Source organism: Helianthus annuus, chromosome 7 (assembly GCF_002127325.2).
Source record: "Helianthus annuus cultivar XRQ/B chromosome 7, HanXRQr2.0-SUNRISE, whole genome shotgun sequence".
Taxonomy (NCBI): domain Eukaryota; kingdom Viridiplantae; phylum Streptophyta; class Magnoliopsida; order Asterales; family Asteraceae; genus Helianthus; species Helianthus annuus.
The window spans coordinates 147456474-147476216 of record NC_035439.2 but is presented as its reverse complement, the minus strand read 5'-3'; the positions used below and the strand labels follow the sequence as shown (position 1 = coordinate 147476216).

Below are 19743 nucleotides of genomic sequence, written 5' to 3'. Positions count from 1 at the left end.
CGCATGTTAAAATCAAAACTCTAGCCTAATTTGGCCAAATTAATAATTTAATATTTATTTAGCAAAAGTTTTACTTGTAATATATATTAGTTTAAATACAAGCAACCAAATTATGAACATTTAAAAGTCATACAAACAGTGATTAATTCAGTCCAAGTATTGTTACAAACTTGAATAAGGAAATGTCATACGAATTACGATTTGTAGTATTAAGTTGAAAATTTTGCAAATTTTATTGTTTTTTTTTGAACAGCAAATTTTATTGTTATTTGTGTGGGTCACTCGATTAAGATTAATTATGTGTCGATGACAACAACATTTATAGGTCAAATTTGTGATTACACTAACTGTTATATTAGGGTAGACGGTATCATATCGGTGAGTGTGATCGGGGACCATGTTTGCCGCTCGGTGAATGATCGCCCGCCTCTTTTTGGTGAGTGGGGAGTGCCTTCTTCGGTGTATACTCACCGATGCGGGAAGAGAAGGGAAGGAGGAGAGAGAGAGAGAGAGGGGGGAGGGGGGGGTTTAATGGTGGGTCCCATATTTTTTTTTTTAATTCTTTACCACTCTCCATGTATTTGAACCATTGCCAGTGATTGAGTGGAAAATGAGAAGTGAAATAGGGACTTGACATGACATGATATTATTGGCTATAGAATAACTCAAACACCCTAAGTGATTGAACCATACCCTCCACCCTTAGAAAAAAAAAAGGCCGACTATATTAGAAATCAAAATTAGCAAGACACTAGACATGCCTAAGAAACAAGCTTTACAAAAACCTTAGAGGATTTCGTAACCACTCGGCCCATATAATGTTACTGTTACGGTCTGTATTACAAATACACAGATGAGAAACATGAACAATGAAATAAAATAAACGTCTTAGTTGAACCATTATCTTTCTAAAGGACCACTTTATTCCGGAACTTAGATAATGCCGACACCGGCTCATAGACGAAGGGATATCAATTTGAGACCATTATCAGCAACCGAGTGATGAATTCTTTATAATCTTAAAGAGGTAAGTCGGTGGAATTTCCCACCTACCCCCACAACTTTTGATCAATTGCGTTTTTTTCCTCAATTTTGAGAATTTATATTTCTTTTACCTTTTTACTATTAGTAAATTTTTATACTCCTCAATTTTAAAATATTGCAATTTTAAGCCCTAAACTGCTATTCCATTTTACAAGTTTTATGAGAACTTTTAAAATTTGCATTTTTATCTCCTTTACTGTTACTCCATTTTACACATTTGCCTCTTCTTTCCTTTACTTACGAGAAAAAAAAACTATTTTTACATGTGTATTTTTATGTGTGTGTCGTTAGAAACTCAAGTTTTTAAACATTTTGAAGTTAACTTTTGTTGGAAAATTTATTTTGTGCGTTTACCCCTTTCGTTCCTTTACCTAAAATAAAAGCTACGTTTTACATGCATATTTTTATTTATATGTCGGTGCAAATTCGAGTTGGTATACGTTTGAAAGTAAACTTTTTTTAGAAACAAGTCAAGCAAAATATAAGACATTTTTGTGCTTATGTTATATACGTTTCCAGTTGTTGTATGTTTCGCCGTAAATTTAGCTCCGAATCGAGTGGGGTCAAATATAATACATATTCATTCAATAGTATAAACTAGAGTTACTCTACGTTTCAACCACGATGCAACGTGCTATAAGTAAAATTTCAATCCTTAATGTGACCGTGTCTTTTGATTACACATGTCAGTCTTCCCTTAATACGTGTTTTATGTGTTTATGTACGTTTCCTATGTATGAGTCGGGTCACATATCGATACGTTATGATTGTACAGTAAAAATTGATTGCTTTAGGTAATTTAGATCCAATCGCAATGCTATTGAGTTAAATTGGATACATCAAAACATGTGCTTTCATATGGTTAACGTATCATATAACGCTTGTACTAATCCATTCAATGTTTAAAATGTACTCGCACCGCAACGCGCGCGGATCTAATCACTAGTATGTTATTATGATAAAGTTATATCTATTAAGAAAACTCTACCAGCAATCGAGTGATGAATATGTTATTATGACAAAGTTATATCTTTATTTTCTTGAAAGGTGTGAAATATTCGCGAATGTAGGGAGGTTTAGCATACGCTGTCTTAACCGGGTCCGCGCTAGAGAGCCCCCTCGCACAATAGATCCCCAATTTAAACCCCTCAATGAGAAACTCCTATCGCTCAGACTCGAACTTGAGACCTGGAGGGGAAAACTCATCCGCGGTAAGTTTTACATCAATCGACTCGTATCCTTGTTCTGATGAAAAGCCCTAAAACATCGGTTTGTAATTCGGAAAAAAACTTAACTCGGTTAAGCTATTTTAACGGCGGACTATTTTACAAAAAAAAAATTACCAGTTCGGATTATTATTAGCCAATAATTGACTTGGAGTTATTATCGACCAAATTGAGTTAGGTGAGATTATTTATTTTCAATTTGCCTTTAATCAACCATTTAAACGAGAAAAAAATTAAGAATGATCTTAATAAATTACACGTGTCACCCATAAATTTATTTTATTAAACAATGTAAATAGATTTTAAATGGATGTTTTTATTGTGTATTATAGAGCTACATAAAAATACATTATATTATAATTGTGGATCAAACTTAAAATGTCTAGTTGAAGGGTCAAGAACAACATTTTTTTTAATGGTGAAATAGTTGAAAGAGAGATCTCACGCCCTCCCAAACAGAGGGTTCTAACCTCACCCTGGACAGACTATGTTGTCTTAACCTTTGCTCACGTTGGCATCAGAATTTGGCTAACGACGTTCCTCAGGAAACCATACCACCCACCAGTGGCGGACATATAGTGTTAATAGGGGTAGCACGGGCTACCCCTCAATCCCGTCTCCGTAGTGTAAAAATGCCCCTTAACTTCTTTTCCGTAGTGTAAAAATACCACTAAACTCCATTTCTTTTATATAAAGGATACCTCTGATCTTAAAAATAAAAATTAGGATACCCCTAACTTTTTGTGCTAGTTCCGCCACTGCCACCTACCACCACAACAGAGAATCTTTCTGGCGTAACGCTGGATTAAAACCCGAGATGGCTCAGGCTTAAACTCTTAACCTAAAATATGAGAGAACTAACTTTTATTGTCTTTGTCCACTGAATATGACACTAAAACTTGAGTTGAACGGGAAGGACAACACCTTTGCCATGGTAAGCATTTTATTGGTTGAGGACGATGCATCAAAAAGTATTACAATTATTACAATAGTAAAATACAAACTTATTTTGCATTATAGTTTTTACACGTGAAAAAAACGTGTTACAATAAACTGATATAAAAATTATTATAAACTAAATTTATGAAAAAGGACAAAATTTATTAAAAAAATAAAAATTTATTATTATTATTATTATTGTTGTTGTTGTTGTTATTATTATTATTATTATTATTATTATTATTATTATTATTATTATTATTATATAATTTAACAAGTTCTTTATTACTGGAACTTTCGGGATTTCATATTTAGGAAACTTTATGATTTTACGTTTGAAACTTCAAAGTTTTACTGTATTAACACAGCACATTCATGCTTATAAAACTATCAAAAGATAACTTTGATATGAATATAGTAGGTAAATATTTATCTTGACAATTGTAATGCCCTAAAGGTCACCTAAATTTTCTTTTCAATTTCTTTATTATTTCGTACACGTCTCCAATTAATTATCTTTTATTTTTTATACACTATCATGTCAGTACCCTAATGAGTCGAATCGATTATGGTCGACCATCGGTACTGGTATTCATTTTTGTGATCTTAGATTGATGTAAAACATGTATCAATGTTCCTTTGGGCATATCGCAACTTCAGTTTTTTGTTTACTTTTGTGATTGCTATAGCGAGTGCCGTTATCGTAACAAACCGAACTGATACCGACCGAATTCCACGGCGGAATCCCACTATTATTATTATTATTATTATTATTATTATTATTATTATTATTATTATTATTATTATTATTATTATTATTATTATTATTATTTAACTTATAACAACAAACTTTGTTTGGATAAAAAATACATTTACAAAAATGATTAGAAAGCAAAATAGAACTTTGAATGTTAATATGTATTTGATTTTAATACACAACATTCATACAAATTCCATTTGACCCGTACAACCCGAAGAAACTACTTGAATTCAAACATGTAAGGTTTGACCCACTAGCCATACCCATAACCCAACCCATATCTTCCTATTTAACACACTACAAATGTCCATTTGTTGCTATAAATACTCCAAAACTCACCCCCCTCATTACCAACATTCCTCCAATATTCTCTCAGCCACCAAAATGGCTACCGACCTTGAACATGCCACTTCCACCATATATTCCCCTTTGCCGGACTCCGACAACGGCTACCATCCACCGTCGTCGGAACGAAGGCGACCCATCGCCCTCTTGTCCGGAATCTTTCTCTCCATGTTGCTTTTTTCATCATTGATAGCTCTCATCCTCAACCAACATAACCAACATGATATTGACCATGTAAAGTCACCGCTCGTGAAGCCCGTTTCACGAGGGGTGTCACACGGGGTGTCGGAGAAGAGTAATTCCCAGCTCTTGTCCTCCGATGTGGAGGTATACCCTTGGACTAATGCTATGCTTTCTTGGCAAAGAACAGGATTTCATTTTCAACCACCGAAAAATTGGATGAATGGTAACATATGTTATCAAATTATAATTAAATTCGGTATAATCAAGGGAAATTCCCAAAAATGACCTATAAGTTTGATAAAACAGCCTTAACTTTCTTTTCACAAAAATAACTTTCTAATTTTTGGTTAAGCTGACTGTTTCATCAAACCAGAAGTTTTCACATGGCACACATTGTCATGCCAGCACATATTTTGACCTGGCGCAACATATTTCTAATCTAACGCACGGAAATGGAAATCTGTTGCGCCAAGTAAACTTTTCAAACACATGTTGATTGAAATTATTTAAAAATGTTAAGATTATTTTGTCAAACTTATTGGATAAAATGGCCATTTAAGGATCTTCACTATTAGTAATTAAAGATTTATATTATTTCTTTCATTCTCACTAATTCATTTTTTCTGACATCCTGAACTCCGTTCATGCTTTCTGATCGTTGAATTCTGTTGATCCGTATAATTCATCTATAGATCCAAACGGTATGTTGTCCCTATCTCTCATTATTTTAATAAATATTTAGTTATTATTTTTATGATTTTTAAATGTCAAAATTGGAGTTTGGGAGCTTTGAGAGTTGGTTAAATTAGTAGTTAACATATTGATAATTACGTGGTCAACTCTTGCCGATTATATGTGGTAAAGTACGATATGATGACTTCCTCACATCCAATGAATAGGCCTTTTATCCATTAAATTAAACAAAATAATGCCTTTTAGTGATTTTGTAATACATAATTGTTTTTTTCTTTCAAACAAAATCACATTAATATAATTATATCTTGATCTCCAATCTTTCTGTTTTGTATATTAGTGACTTAAAAAGGAAAATATAATTATATCTTGATCTCCAATCCTTTTGTTTTGTATATTAGTGACTTAAAATGGAAAATAAAAATCTATATTTTAAAACAGTGAAATAATAGCACACAAGTTCGATTCCTGATCCTGATCGGGCTTATAGCTCAGCGGTCATGGGAAGTGATGGAAGACCGCTGGCCGAAAGGTCACCGGTTCAATTCCTGATACTGACCAGGTTTTACCGGTCCTACACTGTCGTGCCTTCAGCAGGGGCGCAACTTCCTTGGGGCGGGAGCGCCCCCCCCTCCCGAACTTTTCGACGCGTAGTGTTATGAACAATACCTTCATATAGAAATTTTTAGGTATATACGTTCCCCCCTCCCCCGAATTTTTTTATTAGAGTAGCTTCTACCCATTTTTATAAGAAAACACGCCGATTTTTTTTTAAAAAATATGACTTTTAACAAGTTAAGGGTGAAGGGAGTGGGATCGGTAAAGTGGTCGGTACCGAATCCCACTCCACCGCCAAACGTTTTACCGAGTCACGTTTACCGATTGGGGGGGGGGCATTTTCGGTGAAGCTTTACCGATTGGGGGAGAGGGAGGGAAGGGGGGAGAGAGATGAGTGTGTGATGGGGTTCATTCCTTCTCAACCAATCACACATTTGTTTTTAAATAGTTTACCTAAACCCCATTAGGTAAACCCATCGCCAACGTTTTTGAGCATTAGGTAAACAATTTAGGTGAATTGACGTGACACCGTCTGATTGGTGAATGGGGAGTTTACCTATTCCAAATAGGTAACCACTCCTTTCACCCTAGGCCTGTAAACGAACCGAACATTCATGAACTGTTCGTGAACTTGTTCGGCCGGAAGTTCGTTTATGCTCGTTTATTTAATAAAAGAACGAACACGAACAAAAAATTGTGTTCGTTTAATTAAATAAAATAACATGAACACTCCTTGTGTTCGTTCATTTATGTTCGTGAACGTTCTTTTATATTCGTTCATTTATGTTCGATAACGTTCGTTTAATTTCGTTTATTTACGTCTGTTTATGTTCGTTTAAATTTTAGTAAATACATAAATAGTTATGTTTATATAAATATTAGGTTTTCTAACTACTTATATAAATATAACTAATTAGTAATTGAGTTTTCTAGTAATACAAAATGAAATTTTAAAATTTTTTTAAATCGTAACTGATCACTTACTTAATATTTATATAAAAAACTACTTAATTTTAGTATCTATAAACCTTAATTTAGACGTGTTTTCGGATATAAAAAACTAGTATATTAGACTTGTTTGTTTGTGTTCACTAATGTTAAATTATGTTTGTTTATATTTGTTCAATTACGTTCATTTGTGTTCGTTTATATTTGTTCCATCGTGTTAATTTATCTTTGTTTATATTTATTCAAATATGTTCAGTTATTTTTTTTTTGTTTATGTTCATTTGTGTTCGTTTATGTTCGTGAACTGTTCGTTTAGGCTTTAAACGAACACGAACATGCCCGATTTCTTAATGAACGAACACGAACAAAAAAATGTGTTCGATTATATGTCCGTGTTCATGTTCGTGTTCGGTTAAAATTAAATGAACGAACACGAACATGTCTATGTTCGTGAAGTTTACCCTAAGTTGATTTTATGAGATGTTATTAATATAGAATAATAAAAACTTATAAAAAGTTATACATAGTGCATATTTGATTAAGTAGTTTAGTGGAATTGGTCACTGTGATGTCGTTAATACGACTATATTATCATCTCATGTATTATAATTAAAACAATCTATTCACATGTTTATTTAATTCGTTAAGTTCTTTACTAAAAATTAACTTCTTACTTTAAGATCCGATACATAGAATATGAATGTAACTTTTACTTAAAATTAACTTCATACTTTAAGCTCCAATGCTTAGAAATATCATAGAACTAGGTTAGAACCCCGTGTATTACACGGGTTTATTAAATGTAATTTTATATAGTAAATAAAAAATAATATATTTTTAAAAACCTCTTTTATTACACGTGTTGAGTAATATAATTTTATATATTAAATAATAAAAAAATTATATTTTTAAGAAGCTCGTGTATTGTGCGGTTTGAATAAATATAATTTTATATATTACAAATAATAAAAAAGTTATATTTAAAAAAACATGTGTATTCACAGGTGAAAGAAATGTAATTTTATATACTAAATAATAAAAAAGTTATATTTAAAAAAAATCTGTGTATTGTATGAGTTGAATAAATCTAATTTTATATAGCAAATAATAAAAAAAGTTATATCTTTAAAAACCCTGTGTAATACACGGATTTATCTATTGTTAAAAAAATCTTTCTAAATCAAAATGGATTTTTTTATTATTTTCATCCATTAGTTTTTTTAAATATAATTTTCTTATTATTTGGTATATAAAATTATATTTATTCAGTCCGTGTAATACACGAGGGTTTTTAAAGATATATATTTTTTTAATATTTGGTAAATAATATTACATTTATTTAACACATGTAATAAACGTGGTTTTTATAGATATAACTTTTTTTATTATTTGGTATATAAAATTACATTTATTCAACCCGTACAATATGATTCTTATAGATATAACTTTTTATTATTTAGTATATAAAATTACATCTATCCAACCCGTGCAATAAATGATGTTTTTAAAGATATATTGTTTTATTATTTAATATATAAAGTTTATTTATTCAACCCGTGTAATACACGAGATTATAACCTAGTTATTATTTATATTAAATATAAATTAGAAAATCTATCAACATCTAGTTTGTTTTTTCTTTGGGGTCGGCTTCCATTCTTTCTACAAGAATAATATGTAGAATACCGAATATATGTGGCAAAAAGGTTATGCGATATTGTTTTTTTAAAAGATTTATATTAATTTAATTAATATTTTAATAATTTAAATTAAATAATTATTATCTATAATTAAGGATAGTCTAGAATAATGACAAGTGTCCATTCATTGGTTTCTTTTATTATAGTAGATAGATAGATGTAATTATATTTCTAAAATAGTTTTAATTTGTGAAGATTTTATTATGCATATTTTTGGGGTTCAAAATTTTTTTTTTTTAAAAAAAATGAGGTATATCCAATCATATCGCGTGCTATGACAAATATTGACATTTCAATAATGCTTATAATAATAGGTAATTGACATTTCAATAATGCTTATAATAATAGGTATAAAATCAAAGGGAGACCCACCACATGTGATCGAATCAAAGCTGACGTGGATTTTTAAATAATTTTCACAATAATCGTGAATCATGTGTTTTACATCATGATCTGACCTACCATAACATAACACGTGTCAAGCAAAATTATTTGTCTTTCGAACGTGATAACCATTTCTGACTATATTTTCGTATTAAATAAACGTCAATAAAAATGTTTAAAACATGATAATGCTGAGGTGGATATTAATAAAAACAAATAATTACGAAAATGTCATCGCGTTATTTTGGTTTTTTCATGTCTTTCGTATGTTTTGTACGATAAGGCACTTTGTACGTGAACTTAACCCATACTATGTAACGCAGGTCCATTATATCATATGGGGTGGTACCATTTGTTCTATCAATATAACCGAGATGCAGCCGTTTGGGGTAATATTACATGGGGACATGCAATTTCAACGGATCTGATCAATTGGTATCATCTTCCTTTTGCTATGGTCCCGGATCAATGGTATGATATCAACGGTGTTTGGACTGGATCCGCTACGATCCTTCCTGACGGTAGGATCGTCATGCTTTATACCGGAGACACTAATGAGGAAGTGCAGGTGCAAAACTTAGCGTACCCCGCCAACCTATCTGATCCTCTCCTCCTAGATTGGATAAAGTATTCAAACAATCCGGTTATGGTCCCTCCACCGGGTATTGGTACTAAGGATTTTAGGGACCCGACAACCGCTTGGCTAGGGCCAAATGGAAAATGGCGGGTCGCGATAGGGTCAAAGGTTAATAAAACGGGTATTACACTTGTTTACGAAACGACAGATTTCACGAGCTATGCGTTATTGGATGAGGTGATGCATGCTGTTCCAGGTACGGGTATGTGGGAATGTGTCGACTTTTATCCGGTATCAACAACTGAGTCAAACGGGTTGGACACGTCGGTTAATGGGCCTAGTGTTAAACATGTGTTGAAATCGAGTTTGGATGATGATAAAAATGACTATTATGCACTAGGGACGTATGACTCTATTAGTAACAAGTGGACACCCGATGATCCGAATTTGGATGTGGGTATCGGGTTACGAGTTGATTATGGAAAGTACTACGCATCTAAGACGTTTTACGACCAAAACAAGCAAAGACGACTTCTTTGGGGTTGGATCGGAGAAACCGATAGTGAAGCTGCTGATATTTTGAAGGGATGGGCCTCCGTTCAGGTAAAGCTAGAACTTCATTAATCTATACTTAATAAATAAATATTGTGTCACGCGTCACAATACTATGAGACTAATATTCTTTTTCCCACTTATCCGATTTCAACGATCGTGTTCTATTTCTTAATTTAAAAAAAAAACAATAATTCCTAAATATTCATAACTAACTATTTAATATTTCTTTCATTCCACCGGTCTCTAATATAAAAAAATAAGATTAATTCATATTAACAAGGTTTATTAACCAATAATATGTTTTTTTTTTTGCATTGTACATAGAGCATTCCAAGAGAAGTGGTCTTTGACAGAAAGACTGGAACAAATATTCTTCAATGGCCAATCAAAGAGGTAGAGAAGTTAAGATCCAAAAGTTGGGTATATCAGAAAGTGCTTCTTGAACCAGGATGTCTTGTTTCACTTGATGTAGGCTTAGCTACACAGGTATTTAAATTTTCAATAATTAACTATTGTTTTAACTAAGATACAATTTAACTAAGGATACGTCTTATATGTAACTGCATAATTCATTTTATTTTTCTCTCCTATAATATACTTCTCTACTTAAAGTATCATATCTCTTTATATCTAGTTAATAGCTATGTGTTAATTATATTTAACATCTATATATTTTTGAACTCTTCTTAAACATGCATGCAGTTAGACATAATAGCAACATTTGACATCGAAACGCAAACCATAGAAGAGGCGGATGCGGGTTACAATTGCACCACAAGTGGCGGGTCTTTTTCACGAGGAGCTTTCGGACCATTTGGATTGGTGGTTCTTGCGGACGAAACGCGTACTGAACAAACTCCTGTGTATTTCTACATTACCAAAGGATCTGATGGGGTTGCTCGTACACACTTTTGTGCCGATCAAACCAAGTAACGTTTTCATTACCGTTATCTTAAAAGATATAATATATAGGACAATGCTAGATAGAAAACCCTAAAAATTTGAGAAAACCCTAAAAATTTGAGAAAACCCTAGAAAACCAAACCTCCCGACCTTTTTTTTTTTTTTTTTTTGAAAAAAATAACACATGTAATATACATGTTTTTAAGAGTTTTGAGCCAAAAAAAATCAAAAAAGCGCCGAGTGGATGTTTTTAAAAAAAAAATAAACAAGTTTCAGCAACTTTCATCACTAACATGTGTTAGACAAAAAAGTGCTGAAACTTGTTTATTTTTTTTAAAAAAAAACCACTCGGCGCTTTTTTGATTTTTTTTGGCTCAAAACTCTTAAAGACATGTATATTACATGTGTTATTTTTTTTTCAAAAAAAAAAAAAGTCAGGAGGTTGGGTTTTGTAGGGGTTTCTCAAATTTTTAGGATTTTCTACCTAGCCCTACCCTATATATATATATATATATATATATATATATATATATATATGAGGTTCACGTATAATATTTCTTAACATACGAGCGTATGATATGAAATTACGCACGTTATATAACTCAAAACCCTAATCACGCATGTTGAAAAACGCATAATCACGCATGGTTATATTTTTCAACATGCGTGATTAGGTTTTGAGTTTTATAAAGTGCGTAATATCATATTGTACGCTCGTATGTTAAGGAATATTGTATTTTACACTTTAACTATATATATATAGGGGTTGGTTAACGTACAATTTTGCTTAACGTACGCTGAACAGTTTCAACATACGGGTTTTTTCCTTAACATGTGGAATTATTTTTTATCAACATGCGGCTTTTTTTCTTAAGATGTGATTCTTTATTTTTTCCCACATGTGATTTTTTTTTGTTTTTAACATGCGGACTTTCTTTTTCTTATATATACACATGCGGATTTACCTTTCCAAACACAAATCCGCATGTTGTAAATTCAATATCCACAAGTTATATCTGTACAACGTACGTTAAGCAAAATTGTGTACACTTTATATATATATATAGAATGTAGGCAACTAATAAATTTATAATGAAAATGTATGCAGATCATCAACAGCTTCAGATGTAACCAAATTAGTTTATGGAAGTAATGTTCATGTGCTAGAGGGAGAAACTTTAAGCATGCGATTATTGGTATACATTATTCCTTTTCAGATATTAAATTTATAAATGTGTATATGTAGCCTTGCAAAAAGGGCGAGTTGGGTAACAGGTGAAAATGGATTTGGTTCAAACTCACAAATGCGTTGGAACATGGAAACATGTTTCCAACAAGTGTTTTTCCCAACATAGGATTTTTCCACAAAAATGCGTTGGAAACAATCGTTTCTTTACACATATTCGAAACTGACGTAGGAAAACCTTCATGTTTGTAGTAGCGATGATACATATATAAAACTAATTTTGTTATATAAAACCGTATTAGGTTGATCATTCAATAGTCGAAAGCTTTGCTCAAGGTGGAAGGACGGTTATAACCTCAAGGGTATATCCGACAAAAGCAATTTACACGTCAGCAAAGGTTTTCCTCTTCAACAATGCAACAGGAGTAAGCGTTACCGCAAATGTAAATGTGTGGAACATGGATTCAGCACGTATTGACCATTTTCCCCTTGGTCAACATTGAATTTATAAGTCAACCACGTGAATGTTAGTCAACATATTATAAGTCAACCACGTGAATGTTAGTCAACATATTGTATATTATGGTATCAAACTTTTTTTGTATTATATATTTTTTCAATGTAAAATAAACAAATGAAGAAGTATTAAATTTGGTTATTAATATTTCTCGTCATTCTGTTCTAGCATTTGTAAAAGTGAGTTTTTGGACTCACGGTCCAAAATAGTGAAAATCGGCTATTGGGCCATTAAGCCCAACTATACAGTTTGGGCTCTAAAACGAGTTTTACTAATCCAAATTAGTTGATACCAGTTGCTATCCTTTCTTAAAATATTTTGTTTAAGTAAATGAGTTAAAAATATTTGTTCAACAAGTTTAAGTTCAACCCGAAGTCGTATTGGCCCGATTCGGGGCCCAACGATGACATAGTTTGTCTAAGCATTTAAATAAATGGGTTTCGGGTCCATCCAACTTTTGACAGTCATTTAATAGTATATTCGAAGTATAAAAATAAGTTAATTTTTTTAGCTCATGTATGGTTTGTAGAAGTTAATTAAATAGCGTTTGAAGTCGTAAACCCCTTCGAAAAATGCTTATTTTGCAAACAAAGGTAACAATAGTTGTAATACCTTCAATAGCATATTACACAAGTAATAAACCTTTCTTAAGTTTGTATAAAAATGTGATTATTATTAATTTCATCTTAGTCATATTGAGTTGGAAAAAAAAAACTATAGTAAAATTTAAACACAATATTAAAACACACAACATGAGTTTATTCATCTTTTGTAGGTTGCTTGGTGAAATAACTTGAATGACTCACTTGGAAATTTATACTTGGTGGCTCATATATCATGGAAAACGAATGGACAAAAACGAAACTCTACAGACGTTTCATGGATTTGAATTCTTTTCTAGCATTATAAGGGGACTGGGGGTGGCAGCGTGATGGCAAACTATCACTCGTGGAAAACAACCAAACACCGCCGCCACTATACACTATCACTCGTGGATTTCTTCACGCGTTGAAGGGTTGTGAGTGATGGGTTGTTGAGTGTTGTGAGTGATGGGTATTGTTAGGTGTTGTGAGTGATGACCATTACCAGTAGAAAAAGGTTGTGAGTGATGGAATAATGGTTGATGACATGGCGGAACTTGATTGGATGTTGTGAGTGATGGAATTTTTGCACGTGATAACCACCCCCTCCCCCTAAGCACGAGAACACCTTCTAATAGAAAGGAAGCTCTTTATTCTTCGTCTTAAACTCATCGTTATAAGGAATATGATTTTGTGTAGTATATCATGAAACGAATTCTTTCAGAATTGACTAACCATATCTAACAACACAAATTCTTTGTAAAAGTTATCATAAAAATGATAGACAAAAAGTGTTTTAGAATCAACTTGACATTACCTAACCCGCTATGCTAAATATGCTTTTATGCAGTATTCTGGATTCTAGAGGTTGATACATAAAGCAAAAGGAAGTAGTTTCAAAACTAACTTGTCCTATTAAGAAGCTTTAAAGTTCCGTTTAGGCACAAACCATGGTTGCAAAAGTCGCTAGGCGCTCCCTAGTCGGTCGAGTGGGGAGTTGAGAGTACTCGGTCTAGGCGGAGAGTACTCGAGGAGTACTCGGACATGCTAAATTATAAAGAAATTAGTTTTCGAAAGTTAAATATATGTCAAATAACATAAATTTACTAATAATTATATCAAAATACGTGAAAATGACATTCATTCTTTAATATTTTTTTTAATATGATAGATACAGAAATTATGTTTTATTTTTTTAAGTCAAACTTGACCTTGACCTGGATTGACCTACTAGATCCGATTTTCGCATAGGTTGACCGCGTTTGGTCAATTCCGAGTAATTAGGCGGAGTTGAAGAATGTCGCCTCGGTAACCCACCTTGGAGTGATTACTTGGAGAGTACTCGGACTTGGAAACCTTGTTTTACAACCATGGTACAAACTAAAGCTGTACTATGTTACCAACAAAATCCAAGCTACAATCTCACCTGTTACAAAATGTTGGCTGCAAACGCAACCTGCAATCTAAGCCGTTAACATACACGTTAAAACACAAACAAAAAATAGTATGATTTTACAGTTAAATGTTAACTTTAACCATAAATTGCATGTAACTACTATTCATATTACTTGCATTCAGCCGGAACAAACTGAACTACCAAGTTAGTGGACTCGGATGAATGATTTCTCTGCACAAATGCATCTTCATGTAGTGTATAAGCATTAGTAAATGTAGATAAACCGCATTTCTTTCCAGTGGTGAGATTTCTGACTGGGGGGTCGAAAACGTATATACCTAAAAAATTCTATACGAAAACTACATACTGGGCACTACTGAGCGAAAAGTTAGGGGGTCGGGCGCCCCCCCCCCCCCCCACAAAGCTGCGCCCCTATTTGTTTCCATGATCCAGTTTAACCTATAAATTAGAGTTAATTGCAAAAATCGTCCCTGAGGTTTGGACGCGTTTGCAATTTTCGTCTAAAATGACACTTTTGTACAAAATTGCCCCCAACGTTTGTAACTTTTTGTCATTTTCATCAAAACCACTAACTTAGTTTATTTTTTCTATTAAGTTGAGGATATTTGGATGAAACTGGCCAATATAAAACCACAGGGACGATTTTGGCAATTTACTCAAACCCTTTTTAATTTCTTTTATTTAGTTATTTTTGTTACATATATAATAAAAAAAGAATATACATGGAGTTTTTAGAAAAAAAAAATTTATAGTTTTGTCACATAATTTTTATAAATTTTCATCCAAATCATTAACTCAGATTATTTTTTCTGTTAAGGTGAAGGATGTTTTAAATTTTGTAAATTAAGACATAAATTAATTTTACAGTTTCTTTATATAAATCTGTTTTATAAAGAGAAAACGTCATTGGTGTGCAACACATAACAATCGATTACAACTTTTAGTATTTATCAGTTGTAGAGATAGAAAAAAATTGTAAAACGTTACATATTTTTTAAATGTATTGAGCACCTAGGAAATATGTTGGTAGAAGTAAAATATTTATTTAATTAAGATTATGAGGGTAACTAACTAATACTTATTCTGAGTGGTTTGAGTAAAGAAACTATTGGTTCATAGCATTATAATTACAATTTGGTGGGTAATTTTAAGGTTTGGTAACGATACATTGTTTGATAGGGGGGGGGGGGGGGACTGGCTTCTGTTTTTCCTTAGGGTCAAATTTAAAAGAGTAGAAGTAGAAGATGGATTACAAACTTGGTACATATGATAAGATTTTTTTATTTGACCTTTTTCAATAAGGTCACCAGCATTTTAATTTTATGAAATTTAGAGGTTTAAGTAGATTTTATTTTTAAAAACTAATCTATATAAAAAATAGAAATTAATTTATGTCTTAGTTTATAAACATCCTTCGCCTTAATAGAAAAATTAACTTAGTTAGTAGTTGGATGAAAATTTATAAAAATTATGTGACAAAGCTATTATTTTTTTCATATAAAAATTGCATGTATATTCTTTTTGATTATATATCTAACAAAATTAATTAAATAAAAGAAATTTAAAATAGTTTGAGTAAATTGCCAAAATCGTCCCTGTGGTTTTATATTTGCCAGTTTCATCCAAATATCCTCAACTTAACAGAAAAAATAAACTAAGTTAGTGGTTTGGATGAAAATGGTAAAAAGTTACAAACGTTGGGAGCAATTTGGTACAAAAGTGTCATTTTGGACGAAAATGGCAAACATGCCCAAACCTCAGGGACGATTTTAGCAATTAATTCTATAAATTAAGTTAATATATGGGTGGTGGATGTGCAACAATAATGATTTTGTAGGGACTAAATCCAACCAAGATGGTATTTCTTCAAATTTCACGGGTCATGCTATTGACAGGAGAATCATTACGCATATTTCAACAGAGTTATATATGTCTAGGGATAAGCTTGGTACCAACTCGTACCAAAAATACTGGTACCGAAAATACTTGTTACAATACAGTTTGGTACTGGTACATACTGGTATTTGAGGATTAAATTCGGTAAATATCCATACCGAAAATCATTTACACACCTTAAATTTTACTTGGTTTATTTGTTTTCACCAATTTGTTTTCTTACAACCAAAACTTTAATAGGGTTATGAAAAACCCCTAAACTTCAATAAAGTTTTCTTTTGACTTTATCCTTTGAGTTTCCTCTTTCGGTTGTTATAACTTATAATGGGTGTCGGTATCGTATCGATACCATAATGAAACAAACCGGTGTTAGTGGAATTCCCGCCGCAACGCACATGTATTTTACTAGTATATATTAAAATGTGTGGCTTGATAAATAGTGTTACATCTTTTAATTTTCTCCCCTCAACTTTTAATACTGACTTATACACCCCTTGCACTTTACTTAATTTGTTTTTTTTCTTTTACTAATTTACATTCTTACACCTTAACCTTTAATAAACTTATCACACAACTTCTAATTTTAAAAAAGTTTTCTTTTGATTGTACTTTTTGGGCTTTCTCCTTCGGTTGTTATACTAAGTGCTAGTATCATATCGACGTTGATTGAATTCCCTCCGCTACGTGCGGCTAATTTTACTATATGTTACTCATATTAATAGTATCCACACCTTTTAGAGATTTTTATTTTCATCCCCTTTAGTTAACTCATATTACTTTTTACACCCTAAACTTTAATAAAGTTATCAAATAGTCTCTAAACATCAATAAACTTTTCTTTCGACGTTGTTTTTTTTTTTTTGAATTTTCTCTTTCGGTTGTGCCGGGTCCCTTTTTATCATTTAGTAATTTTTCATTTTCACTCGTTGTAGTTTACTCGGTTTACTTCTAACACGATAAACTTTAACAAAGTTATCAAACAACCCCTAAACTTCAATAAACTTTTTTTCGACTTTATTTTTATGTTTTTCTCTTCCGGTTTGTTATACCGGGTGCCGGTATCATATCGATACTGTAATTAACCAAAACAATGTCGACCAAACTACTACCGCAACGCGAAAGTAATTTTACTAATTACATTAACCACACGTCCCATTCCTCCTCTCCAACTCTACAGAGCAGGTTACATACAGACCAGGTTACCCACCACCGGCGCTACCGACCTTTCATCTTCATCTCCGCCGATTTGCTTCGATTATAAACCAGGGCAATTTATTCCGGTAAAAGTGGAGGGGTAGGGGCTATCCCTAACCATATATATAGACACAAAATAATTATTATAATATGATTAATATAAAGTAATTAATAAATAGTGAATGCGTCAAGCTCGAGCGTGATAAATAAAGCTCGAACCAAGTCGTGCCCGAGTTCAAGCCTGAGATTTCATAAGTTTAACGAGCTTAAGCTCGAGTCTAGTTGAGCTCAAGCTCGGATCGGCTTGTTTGCACCCCTAGCGTTGAGTGATATAAGCAAGCAGTCCCGGACATGCTTGTCGTTTTCTTAGTTAGTTACCAAGTGGTCCTAGACTGTTATAAATATCAAATATACCTACCTGGCGAGTGATCTAGAGTTGAGGTGTTACGAAATATGAGGTGCGAAGCCCTCTAGTTTGTCTAGATGGGATGTAACAAATAATAATTTAAATACTCTTAATAAGTAACATTTTTAGGGGTTATACCTTATGCTTTTGGTGTTTAAAAGAACTTGACTTTTTACTTTTAACTCAAAGGTTTTTAGCTTTTGCAATGTTAACCCCACATAATTTGCTTGTTTTTTATTTGGCAAATTGGAAATAAATAATCCCAACTCACTGTTATTGTCCAATAATAATCCCAATTCATTTAATCACCAATAATAATCCGAACTATTCACTTTTGTTTGTAAAATACTCCCACGTTAAAAAAAAACACTAACTAGGTTAAAATATTGCTGATGTGGCTTAACATGTGTGGACTGACGTGGCTGGTTAACATCTTACATGTGTATAAAATGATTATCAGCCTCATTTGTACACACAATCGACTGAATTTGCCCAATTTGTAGAATTAGGGTTTTGAAGGAGAGTGCGATTGTGTGTGCAAATGAGGCTGATATTAATTTTATACACAGGTAAGATGTTAACCAGCCACGTCAGTCCACACATGTTAAGCCACATCAGCAATATTTTAACTTAGTCAGTGTTTTTTTAACGTGGGAGTATTTTACAAACAAAAGTGAATAGTTCGGATTATTATTGGTGATTAAATGAGTTGGGATTATTATTGGCCAATAACAGTGAGTTGGGATTATTTATTTCCAATTTGCCTTTTTATTTTAACCCAAGACTTTTCATTATTTGCAATTTAACTTCACTACTTTTTATGTAACACCTCGAAAAATTTCGTCCAATAATGTCTTGACACGTGTCATAAGGTTCCGTTATGTGAAAACATACTTTAGAGGGACTAAAAGTGACAAACAGTGAAAAATATGGAACGTAAGGGTCCAAAGTGTCAACAATGGATAAATAGACTCTATGATAACCCTACATAATGTTTATAACCTTAAACGGATGGTTCATGGATCATACGACGCGGAAATTGCACAAAAGTGAAGTATTGTAAACTATAGGGGCCAAAAGTGTCAACATGTTTAATTTATACCTCTGAGTGAACTTCTGGCAGACCCGAAGCTTTGTATAGCTAAAATATACTCACTAGAATATGTGGTAAAAATTTCGTGAAGTTTCGTCAAGGTATGAGAAAGTTATGGCCAAAACCGTACTTAAGGGACTAAAAGCGTCAACGTCGAATTTCAGGGCTTTTCGGTTGAGCGCAAAGTTATCCGAGGACATTACCATGTTGGTAAAAGTCCTAAGGTTCTTAAAAACCAAGTTTGGGGGTTTACGGGTCGAGAAAAATAGCCAAAACATCGCGTACAAGTTCAGGGGTCAAAGCTGTCAACAATTGAAAGTTGTTTGGCTGAACAAGCGGTCAGGCGACCCGCCTGGGAAAGCCCAAGCGGGCCGCGTGGGTTGCCCAGCGTGCAGAAATTCGAAAATGGGTTATTTGAGTCCGATTTTGGGTGCCTAACAGCTGGTTTCGCCTCCAAATGCACCAATGACATGTCTTGCATGGCTACTACTACAGGAACCTCGAAATTTTGGCTTTAAATCAGGTCTTGATCACATTTCTTGATCATTTTTCATAGTAACAAGTGCTCTCAATATTCAAGGACTTCAAGCAAGCTTTCTGGAGGAAGTCTGAGCAACAAGGCCGATCCTAGTGTTCAC

At 32.8% G+C, this 19743-nt stretch overlaps 1 protein-coding gene across 2 annotated transcripts; it reads left to right on the top strand.

Moving 5' to 3' along the window:
- The first annotated feature begins 4290 nt into the window (after positions 1–4290).
- LOC110869194 (beta-fructofuranosidase, soluble isoenzyme I) lies at positions 4291–12608 on the top strand. 2 transcript variants are annotated; one of them, XM_022118489.2, is made up of 8 exons: positions 4291–4720; positions 5190–5198; positions 9104–9960; positions 10237–10398; positions 10615–10841; positions 11924–12011; positions 12304–12537; positions 12572–12608. In XM_022118489.2, the coding sequence occupies exons 1-7, from the start codon at positions 4354–4356 to the stop codon at positions 12502–12504; spliced, it is 1911 nt and encodes a 636-aa protein (XP_021974181.1). In that variant the 5' UTR covers positions 4291–4353; the 3' UTR covers positions 12505–12537; positions 12572–12608. The 2 variants fall into 2 exon arrangements, with proteins under 2 accessions (XP_021974181.1, XP_021974180.1); XM_022118488.2 differs by lacking the exon at positions 12572–12608 and having other exon boundaries at positions 12304–12542.
- Positions 12609–19743: the final 7135 nt, after the last annotated feature.